We start from the raw sequence: 12,353 nt of genomic DNA, 5'->3' as shown, positions 1-12,353 counted from the left end.
AAGTTTGAAAGCTCGATTTTTTTGAGCCCTTTATATTGTTTTTTATATTATAAATATATAACCCCTCCAGAGAGACATTTAGGGCTCGCCCCATTTTGCTGCCATGATCAATCCAGATGTTTGTACAGGGTACATATTGTTGTTTTTCAAACAAATTGTATCTGTGTAGGTTTTTAACTCGATTGTATATTTTTCTTATATATATACGATGATAATTACTATTACATTGCTTAATTTATATATAATATTTTTATTTAGGCATACTCCAATTTAATAAAGAAATATATATAAATCTATTTGTAATCACTGTAACATACATTTTATATTTACTTGTAATATAGGTCACTTATATGGAGCTTAATCCCGTTATTAGTGTTCAGATTATCTGAATAATCCGCGAACCGATAATTGGAAGCATACATTAGGTAATGCATAGCTACCGCTCAATTTAGTATCATTAGTATGAATCCCTCTTGTACAGGATATAAATAGATATTTATAGCAACATACAACATGCGAAACAGACCTTTCGCTTTATATAATAAATTGTAATAATAATTAATTTTTCATTATTATAAAACATCAATTAATGAACAATAGCTTTATATAAAATACCTTCCTAGTTATTATTATTATTCCAATAATAAATGTTGATTACATTGTTTTTATAGCTAGTCATTCAATTCCAAAAATTGTCTCACATAGTCTCAACGCTTCTTTGCTTAATCAACCTTAAGGGATTAAGGGAAAACTACGTAAACTTTATCAAAGTTGATTCATCTAAATTATCTTACTAATCATAATTATACTATTTCCGAAGTCCAAGATAAAATTTAAATTCTAATTATATACATACATATATTTTGTCATATTATCGCCAGATTAATCATATTGTTCTAAAATTTATCAAAAAATCGAAAGCTCGAAGCTCGTTAACGACGCTTAAATCATAGAATTCTCTAATTGCGCATCGTTAATCGAAGTCCGGAAACAGCTTTAACCCCTTCACGTGACCGAGTTGTTAGCTTTAACAATATAGAACTACGTGAATGTGTGTATATCTCTCGTATGAAAGTTTTTAGCAAAAGAGCTCGTTAACGTTAGACACGGTCGGTTCGTGCATAAGCACCATGCAATTGTAATAACAGTAATATCCGAAAGGAACAAAAGCGTATACGTTATAATTGTCGGCAAGAAAAGAGAATGTTTTTAATGAGGGAGGATGAAGTGTAAGATACACTAATTATTAATTTACTTAATAAGAGCTTCCATATTCTCACATGCTTTAAAGTTGTATCATCTAAGCAAATCAGAATATCCTTGTAGTCTTGCTTTTCCAAGCGATCTCCTAAAACTGATGGTATATACACCCATACCTCGCTATACGGCCGCTCTAAATACGGCCTTTCGCTATAACGGCCCTCTTCAATTAAGGCACGTTTTCGATTAACGGCCTAAAATGTTTCGCTATAACGGCAAAAAAACTTTTTTTCGATGTCGATTTTAAAAAAAATTTAAAAATAGATTTAATTTGCATAATTTTAAAATGAAAGGTGAAGCAGCTAGCGCCGATGAGGCCGCATCTAATGAATATCCCAACATTTTAAAGGGAATTACTGAAAGAGGTGGTTATAAACCTGAACAAGTGTTTAACGTAGATGAAACAGGGCTTTATTGGAAGCGAATGTCTGATTGCACGTACATTTCAAAAACCGAAAAATCTGCGCCTGGTTATAAGGTGTCTAAAGAACGATTAACTTTGCTACTTGGTGCAAATGCCGCGGGTGATTTTAAGCTAAAACCACTTTTAATATATTTGTCCGAAAATCCAAGGCTTCTTAAAGGACTAAATAAAAATCAATTACCCGTCATATGGAGATCCAACAAGAAAACTTGGATGACTAAAGCTACTTGGAGGATTGGTTCAAAAATCACTTTTGCACAGAAGTGAAAAAATATTTGCGAGACAATAACTTAAGCAACAAGGCTTGCCTAATTTTGTATAATGCACCAGGGCATCCTACTAATTTATCCGAACTATCTGAAGATGTCATGATTGAGTACCTTCCGAAAAATACAACAGCTCTGATCAAACCAATGGATCAGGGTGCAATAGCCACTTTTAAGGCATATTACCTACGCCAAACTTTCCGACAACTTATAAGGGAAACCGATGGTAAATCTTCAATTAAAACATTTTGGAAAAACTATAACATCAAGGATGCTGTTGACAGCATCAGTGAATCATGGAAGGAATTAAAATTAACAACAATGAACCATGTTTGGAAAAAAATATGGCCAGAATGTGTAAAAAGTACTGATGCAGAAGTTAATTGCCTTCCTGAAATTAGGCAAAACATTTTGGATCTAGCACATGATCTCGGCTTTGAAGGTTTGAACGAACGTGATGTGCTTGATCTACTTGAAGCTGATAGGGAACCTCTTTCATATAAGGAACTCATTCAGTTGCAAGCAGAACCGGCATTTGATGAAGAGACAGAGTCTGTTGTATTCAAATAGCTAACATCAAAAAAATTGTCAAAAGCTTTTTCCTATTTCGAACAAGGAATAAACATCTTCCTTGAAAACGATCCTGACGTCGAACGTAGCGCTAAAGTTTCTCGAGGAATCAACTCAGCCATTAGCTGTTATTAATCACTGAAGAACGAAAGAGACAAAAAGGCAAGACAAACAACGTTGGACAATTTTTTTAAGCCAGGCCCATCCTTACCAGCGAAAAATAAGAACGTCAGTGATCTGTAGGCTACCATTTCTTCATCGTCTTCAGATTAAAGCCATTTTAAAAAAAATTATGTATGTATTCATACACATATTTTATGTAACATGAAGTAGTTTCATTTTTGTTTATGGATTATTGTTGGTTTTTGGAGTCTGTTATTATTTTATGTACAAATGTATGTATTTTTTATTTAAATGAAATAAAAAGATAAAATGCATTTTAAATGATAAACCATGTTACATATTTACTAAATTTGGAACCGAACCCATTGAATTTCTATGAATTTGTATTAGAATAATTGATTCGTTATACGGCTTTTCGCTTTGCGGCCAAGTTTCGTGGAACGTATCTAGGCCGTAAAGCGAGGTATGGGTGTATTTGAATTGCGTCTTAGTGTCTTGGTATCGATACTACTACTTATGATATTTTTTGCTACTAGATTACTCTAATAAGTAGTTTTTTAAGAGACAGAAAATATTTGAGAAATACAGTATAGATTGCTATTCATTATTTTGTCCAACTTTAGTAGCATCTCTCGCTATCATCTGTTAGAATATTTCAATATTTTATAATTATCTACCCTCACCATTGCCAATTCATTCTCACACAAACTCCAAGTAATTATAGTAACAGTAATACCCGAGAAGGAACCAAAGCGTGTACGTTATAATTGTCGACCCAAAAAGGAAGTGGTCTTTATGTGGGAGGCTGGGGCGCGAGAGACACTCATTATCTTGGCACAGACAAATGGACCGTGACTTGAGAATTTCCGGCACGTGACGGACCCTTACCTACGAACAGGCTGCGCAGGACGTTTCGCTTTTTCTCTGAAACGTGCCACGCGATCGAATTGGTGGTACAAAAGCATTGGGGAAAATGTCTCATGTGCAGTTAGGATAGGCGTATTCCAGCGTGAAATTAGTAGAAGCTATAAATTGCGCTTTTTTTGTATTACGAATACGTATTTATAAATCTGCAGAAATATATAACTAAATGGATTTCGGGTTTCGATACCGAATGGTGTGACTTCATTAGTATTTATACTAATACAGTAGACCCCCCGATGACACGGTAAATTGGGGACGTGCTATTTGGATGCCCGTTACTTTATGTGTGAGCATGCCAAAGGGAGGATATCTCGTTTTTAGTTCCCCAACTACACGCACCCAAATAGCACGTCTTAAATTACTGTGTTACAGATTAAATTCAAGTGTCAGTATCGGACGGCAGTGTCGATTACAAAAGATTCCAAGTTGATTAAAGAGTCTTCGGAGAACTATTGTTTGTACCTCTCATTAATTGTTATTTAATTATTTATTTAAATGCATGTGCAAGGCATAACAGTTTTATGTTAATTCACCTTGCACATAAAATAAACAATACATACTAACAAAATACATAAAAAAAATATTTACATAAACAATTTATTAAAATCCAACGACTGACGAGTTTTAAAACAGATTTTTCCCAATGGCCTTTATAGCAGAGAAATTCCGAATGTACGTATTATCTATTCTCGAGACATTTGCGACGGATATTTTGAATATTTTTATTGCATGGCGTATACTTTGACTTATTCTGCAAAAATGTTTTCTCACGGTGGTGTCCAATTTGAACAAACAAACTCGATTTTTGTCTTAGATGTTTATGTTATTAATTAATAGCATATTATTTTATTTTTTTTGTTTTGCTTGTAAATTTTACTGAAAGCTTTTATAGACCTGCTAATTTAATCCATCCACTGAATGCTTCAATTGTTAAATAAGACTGATTTATTTAATGAAAGTGACACATTTAAATATAAAAATTATTACATTCATATTTTTACACTATATAAACTTGCTTTCTAAAAAACAGATAAATCTTTTATGTTCATAAAACTATTTCTGCGTATTTGTCGCTACTGAATAATAACAAATTATCTTCTATATATGTTTCACATTAAAAACATATTTATAAAAACTGTAGTAAAGTTAATTTTTTTCTCAATAGAGTTTTATTATTGCTCGAAAGTTATTCACCTAAATGTAATAGCAGTTGAATTTAAATTGGAAGGCAAAATGAAGAATCACATAAATATAATTTAAAATCATAAAACTTTTCATTCTGCGCTTTCTAAAATTATGCAATCATAATTTGTGTCGTTAAAATACGAGTTGATAGAAATATTTTACCATTCTGTGGAATAAAAAATGCATTATTCAAAAGCTGTGCGTGCTTCCCATATTTGACGAAAGTTTTAGAAGCTACCTTTTATGCTAAATTATTTTTATCGAAATATTATTGTCAGAGTATATTATATTTTTTAATTTAATTTTGTAGCTCAACTAAATTAAAATAAATATTTATGTTCTGAATATTTCATGCCAGTATCAAATCATGTAAATCAAAACAATGTAATTTTATAAATATGTAATAATAATGTATAAAATAATTTTCTCGTTATTTTCGACGTCGACGAGCATATTATTACCTTAAACTCTCTGCTTTTCGTTAAGGAAACAATAGCGAGAAAATAATTTGATTATTATGTACATTTTATATTTTTACTGTATATTATCATGAATGAAAAACGAGACTATTTCTCACGTCAAAATAAATATAAAATATACACGAATCTTTGTTGTATATATCATAATATATTAATATACATGAAAACAGCATCTAAATGTGTAATAAAGTACCAGAAATACACAGGCGTTGCTTTTATATTAACCGAGAAATGAAGGTATGTTTTTTTATTAAATAGAAAGGCAATGCATATTCTCGAATGGTTATTCAACGATTGATGATAAAATTTAATAATATAATAAAAATATTTTCTATGTATACATATAATATAAATGTTGTTTACTTTTAAGCAAAATAAATACATATATTTTTCATCTAAGTAATCAGTAGTCGTCTGGCGTTATCTCATCCCTCGTCGATCGTATTATGTAACTTTAACAACTATTGCTTTAACATAAAATTAATTACAAAATACATAAACAGGAGCATTTTAATCTTTTGATCAAAGCTGGCGGTCCTTATTATAAAATCAATACACGTACACATTATATAAATATTTATATGTTTACGCAGCCGCGTAAAAAAAATGTGAATTTCGAGCGCATAAAAAACGCGTTTAGTACGCGTTTAGCATAAATCACTACAAATATTTGGGTCGGTTACGAAATACGAGCACTTCAACGGTTTCATCGTGTGTTAATGCATAAATATATCAAAACCGTAATGAAATTTCACCGCCTTTCATAAATGAAGGTACTATGTGCGTGAAACGGAAATCACGCGTGATAATTGAAAGCAAACGAAATAATTGAAATTGACGGATATGAATTTGTATTAATATACTTATACATATATATTTGTGCAGAAATAAAAATGTGGGGGCTGAAAACGTTTTCTGAATTTTCTTCCATCGCGTTTTATATCGCTGTCTATCTTGATAAGTCAACTGCGGCTTTCTGAATGTTCTTTGCACATCTCCGCTTATTTCCACCCTCGTGAGAGCTTTTCGTATTTTATGTTTTATATCTTAAAATATTGCAATGCTTTCATTCGCTATTTTGAGGCGATTCAAATATTTTTTTATATATATATATATAATTCTTTATAAATAATTTAGTATTTATTTTTTTTATTATCAACATCTACTTCGAGTACTGCTTCGAATTCAAAGGCACTATTAATTTAGTTTCCGGTCATAAAAAATGTTTTTAAATATTTTTATACTCATACTTGATATAGTTTGATGCTTCTTTAAAGCAATTGCCGGTTGATGGTTTAGATTCTATGCGAATTTATGTACTATAATTAAAATGTTGATCAAATGCTTCTAATACCTAATCTAATAGATGAAATATTTATAAACAATAAAGGTAAATTAGATCACTCTGAATCGATACAGTAATAAAATATAATAAAATAAAAATTTCACTAATATTTTTTTGTGGTACTTGTGTTTTTTAATGAAAATTTTTAAACATTTTAATTTTTACTAATTTATCAACATCAAAAGCTTTTTTATGTATTACTGCAACGCTTTTGTGGAATTTGAATGGATTTTTTATTCTGTTGTAAATTATATCTATGGGAATTTTTATAAAAACATAAACTAGCCGTGTCGTCAGTGAATAAGTTATGTGAGGTTTAGTTGGGAAATCACTGATAAATATTGTGAATAGCAAGGGTCTTAAAATTTAACCCTAAACTTCAGCAGATAAGGGTATAATTGGCAAATAATTTATAATTTTAATTCGAAATATTCTACCGTCTATAGAGTATAAAAACGAGTTAATTAATTTAATTAAAGCTACTGGAAAATTAAATTTTGTTAATTTATGTATAAAGTCTGCAAACCAAACGCAATCGAAAGATTAAGATTAAGTTTTCAAATAACTATTACATGAGGTTCAATACAAGTGACGAAAAGATAATGTATGGAAAGTAATCAATGCAATCGGTTCAAGTGTTTTAAAAACTCTGATGGGAATAGTAATTTTCAGTGGCTTTGCAATTAAGAAGTCGTTACATGGTTAATTCTTTCTATGGGCTTAGCACGGTATTCTCTGAGTTTTTTCAATTTTTTTTCTAATCAATTGTGCATTGCTTTTATAGATTCTCTGAAATGGCTTTAACTTCATTTTTATTATAAAAAATATTATTTTGTAATGAAGTCATGATTCTATAATTTTTAAGGATTGTCCTGTATATTTAAATTGCTAAGTCTATTTTCAAATGGGCGTATGATAAAATACATTCCCTTTCGCTCCTCGCGTGTTAAGTGACGAGAGTGAGTGAGAAGAATTGGGCGTAGGGAACGCATGTAACGCACGCCCTTATCTCTCATTCATTCTCGTCACTTAGCACGCGAGCGAGCGAAAGGGAATGTATATCACCATACGCGCACCATTCTCGAGTTATTTAAGCAATCGTAGACAGTTTGTAACCTATGATGGCCGATTGTCAAAAGAATATTATACCCCTTCGGGGGTTCCTCAAGGATCCAATTTGGGCCCTCTGCTTTTTGTGTTATTTATTAATGACATAAATACAGCAATTACAAATTCAAGTTTTATTCTGTACGCAGATGATTTAAAATTATATAAATGCATTCGATCTGTTGTGGACTCCTTCTCTCTACAAAATGATTTAGACTCTCTATGGAGATGGGCTTTCGTTAACCGTCTGCCTTTTAGTGTCGGTAAGTGCCATACTGTGTCATTTTCTTGATCTCATTCGCCATCAGCTTATTTCTACCATCTCGATGGTAACATTTTGACTAGAGAAACTTTCACTAAAGATCTCGGAATCACTTTCGAGAGCAAATGGAGGTTCTCTCTATACATACACGACGTCTGTGATAAGTCTTCCAAGATGCTCGGCTTTGTTATGAGGAATGCCTTTCACTTTGACGATCCGTCAGTTATTCGCATCCTCTATGACACCTTAGTTCGTAGCATTCTTGAATCGGGATCTATAATTTGGAATCCCCGAATAGCTAAATATTCCTTTTTATTGAAAAAAATTCAAAAAAGGTATTTTAGATACCTTTACAAAAGTACATTTGATTATTATCCGTACATATATCCCAGCGCCTTTCTTTTAGGAGCGTTGGGATACGATTCGCTGAGCTCTCGCAGAAAGTTGTATGTCGCTAATAGTCCAGTCAAATAAGGCGAAATAAAGGCTAAACCTCGGAATGAAAGATACCAAGCTGAAATTTTGCACAGATCTTCGTTTTGATGTTCTAAGGACAGGATGAAAAGTCTCATAAAATATCGTGTCTGCTAATCAAGATATCAAAGGTCAAAGGTCACAAAATTTGTTTTTTTGCAAATATCTCGCGTTTTATGCGTTGCACGTCATTAGATGCTTCACAAAACTTGTAAAGCATAAAATTATCTACAAGTTTAGTTCTAATATTTGTTTTGTATCATTAACCGTTTTTGAGATATAGCGCGAAGAGTGGGAGGCGTACATCCGTTTATAGAATCCAGCGAGTATTTCTACCTGCTTAACTTGGTATAAGCTTTGAAAAAGTAAACAATCGTGAAAAAAGTGGTCTCGGCAAGTCGTTTGAACCATAATTTTATTACTTTCTTCATTGTATTATTAGGAATTAAAAATGAAATATTGCTCGACAAGAAATTTGTGCGAAAAAATTGAAAGAGTTGAGAGATGTCCTTACGGAGTATGTACCAGATGATAAGAAGATCATTTCCAAATTAAGAGAAAAATATTTAACTGATATTATAGTTATAACGAAGATTGGATCATTCCCTATTTTTTCTTTTCGCGATGCTCAAGCGTAAGTTTTATCCATAGCTTGGTATGAAAATAAAAAAGGCACTTCGGAAGAAGAACACTTGCGCGTAGTGGAAGCTGCTGCGGCGATTATTAGAGAAGATATTCGATCTTCTGTTGTTGAGACCAAGTCTTATCCGCCCCCGAGTAAAATATTAATGAAGAAATTCCGAAAACTTTATTACATTTTCTGCAAGAAGTTATTATAAAGAACAGAAAAGGAAAGACGGGGCATTTTAAAATGATATACACAGCTATAAGTCATGCTATAATGACTTCCATACGAAAACGGTCCTTTTCTTCGCAGTTATTAATAGGCCTATCTGTATTTCTTCATAGAAAAAATACAGATAGGCCAAACATCCAAAAAGTCTTTTGGATGTTTTGTCAAGTTTAGGTTTTTTCGCTTCATATAGTGATACTGTAAAATGTTAAATTTCAGCTGTTTATCACCCACAGCCTCGTAATCAACCATCATAGTCAAGTGCCTTAGTACAGTATGCAGCAGATAATGCAGAAAAATATTTATACTCTTGATGGCTATAATACTGTTCATATAATGGGAATGATAAAAATAATAACTCCAAAACCTGAAGTTATATCTGATGACCGCATAAAGAAATTTACAACAAAACCAAGTGCAAAGGAGTTAGCAGCACTATCACATATACCCCTTCTAGTGTATGAAAATCATGTCGTACCCGGATTGAGCAAGAGATTCAAGTTCAAAATTTTAATGATGTAGAAGAACTAACCGAACAAATATTTAATGTAGTTGATTTGTTGTGGAAGTACGGAAAGTGGAAAAATATCTCACCGTTGCCAGGGTGGAATGGATTTATTGAACAACTTACAAAAAACAATGAGAACTTTGTAACTTCTCGGATTCTGTTTCTTACTTTTATTCATCATCCTGTGAGTAATGTGGACACAATTTACACTACATTACAGTGTGCTATAACCAATGCCAAGAAGCATGAACAAAGAACATGCTTAATAACTTTTGATCAGCCGTTGTACATAAAAGCACGTGAAATCGTAGCAGCTTCAGATGCTAGCTCAGACTTGTCCAGAGTAGTTGTGAAACTAGGAGGCTTTCATATGCTTATGTCTTTTATTGGATGCATAGGGTATATAATGAATGGAAGCGGAATCAAGGAAGCTCTCAGTACAATTTATGCATCGAATTCTGTCGACAAAATGTTGGATGGTCCCGCTTTTGCAAGAAGTATCAGAGGCCATACGTATTACTTTTTGCATTATCGATGATGATTTTTGAAGATATGGAAATTGAGAGTTATAATGCTTTAGATGGGTTCATTCAGCAGATAACAATTTGCGATGTTTTCTACGAAACTGTAGAAGAATGTACAGGTAACTCTGGCTCCGTAGTTTACATAGCGTTATCCTATAAACGGATGCGCGCTTCCCACTCCCCGCGCTATATCTCGAAAACCATTAACCATACGAAGAAATAATTTAAAACAAACTTGTAGAAAATTTTATTTTCTATAAGTTTTGTTAAACATTTAATGACATGCGACGCAAAAGAGGCGAGATATTTGCAAAAAAACGATTTTTATGACCTTTGACCTTTAATATCTTGATTAGCAGACACGATATCTTTTGAGACTTTTCACCATATATTTAGAACGTCAAAACAAAGGTCTGTGCAAAATTTCAGCTTGTTATCTTTCATTCCGAGGTTAAACCCTTATTTGACTGGACTATAAGCATTTTTTCAAATTACTAAAAGGTGTTGTCGACAATCCAGCTATTCTCAAGGAACTCCAGTTTTGGGTTCCGGAACATTTTCGAGAATCACGATCGCGTCCTCTTTTGATGGCCGTTAGGGCTAGGACGTCCGCATAGCTGTGGCCATCCGGCTCCTTAATACGCTGGCATTACATATTGACTTATTTAATGTTAGCTACGAGGGTCTGATCCATTTTGTATCATTTAATTTTGATATTTTATATTTTTTTGTTATGCTTAAGTATTGTTGTATTTATGTATAATATATATATATATATACGTTTTTTTATGTTTTATATATTTAAAATTTGTTTTCGACCATCGTGGCGCATTGGGGTAACCTGTTAGGCCACGATGGTCTTAATTTAATCTAAAAAATAAAATACATATAGTGTAATTTCGTACGGGTCAATTTCATTATAACAAATTAATTTCATTCAGATCATTCACAATTTGACTTGCGAATTTTGAGCAATATTGTACGCCAGGCTGTTTGTGAATTAATTCCGTTCAGTTTCTATTAACTAATAAACATTTGCGTTTTAGCTCGACTTGCCAATCATTCTGAATTCACTACTGCATAAATATATGTAGATATATGCTTTATATAAATTATGTTTGTATTTTATAGGCAACGGCTACATCGAAGGGACTGAATTGGACGGGTTCCTGAGAGAATTCGTGTCTAGTGCCAACGTTACTGACATAAGTCCAGAGGTAAGGTCTTGATATTTTATTCAATAAAACATATATATAATATATATGTATATATAATAGAATATTATCTCGGATTTTTTGCGTTTGTGTTGAATATATTGGTTATGGTAAATTGATGCTTTGATGAGATTAAAACCTCAACGCAATGTGGAAATTTTAATTGAATTACACCCATAACCCATTTATACTGATTTATAGACCGAATTTAAAATATATAGGTAATGCTCTAAAAATAAAAATAAATTTGGCAAACTTATGTAAAATGCCACACACTTATTTAATTTTGCTTAGGAATAGCTTTGTCGATAGTTGTTGATTACCTTGCGCTCAAACTTATGATACTTACTACAAAAGTAATATGCATTTAATATACTGACCAAGTACCAAAAACAATTTTTCTAATATAAAATTCCATAAATTACTAATATGTATTATGCAGCTGTGGACTTTCTCAATGACTGTCATTGAATTTATTATTTATTTTAAATTAATACTATATTATTTAACCGTTAGTTACATGTTACTTTAATTCACTTTTCTCAAAGTTTTAAGATTAAATAAGCTTTGAATACATAGTTTGAATTATAATAAAGATAAAAAAAACGTTAGATACAGATGCGAGCAATATCACCTGCACATCTACTGTAAAAACAAACCGTTCAATATCTTGTTATTTTTCGATTGATGCTTATTTTTTCATCTATGCGTAGATATATTTTTCTATCCAGGTTTGATATATATCAAGCTTGTATGACAAGTACCATTCACATTCATCTTTTTTGTAGCGAAAGAACGCAATATTTTCAGTCTGAATTATATGAATTTTGCGATA

The 12,353-nt window shown here is 32.0% G+C and overlaps 1 protein-coding gene across 2 annotated transcripts in view; it reads left to right on the top strand.

Annotated features, from left to right (window-relative positions):
* Cbp53E (Calbindin 53E) overlaps positions 1-12,353 on the top strand; it is a 129,283-nt gene that overhangs the window by 66,085 nt on the left and 50,845 nt on the right. For both annotated transcript variants that reach the window (XM_088201734.1, XM_088201733.1), the window contains exon 5: positions 11,436-11,521. In XM_088201734.1, coding sequence (XP_088057860.1) covers positions 11,436-11,521 — 86 coding nt within the window. The remainder of the gene's footprint in view (positions 1-11,435; positions 11,522-12,353) is intronic.

Source organism: Plectrocnemia conspersa, unplaced genomic scaffold (assembly GCF_051122295.1).
Source record: "Plectrocnemia conspersa isolate PC_06_02 unplaced genomic scaffold, ASM5112229v1 ptg000013l, whole genome shotgun sequence".
Lineage (NCBI taxonomy): Eukaryota > Metazoa > Arthropoda > Insecta > Trichoptera > Polycentropodidae > Plectrocnemia > Plectrocnemia conspersa.
This window is presented reverse-complemented; position numbering and strand designations above follow the sequence as displayed.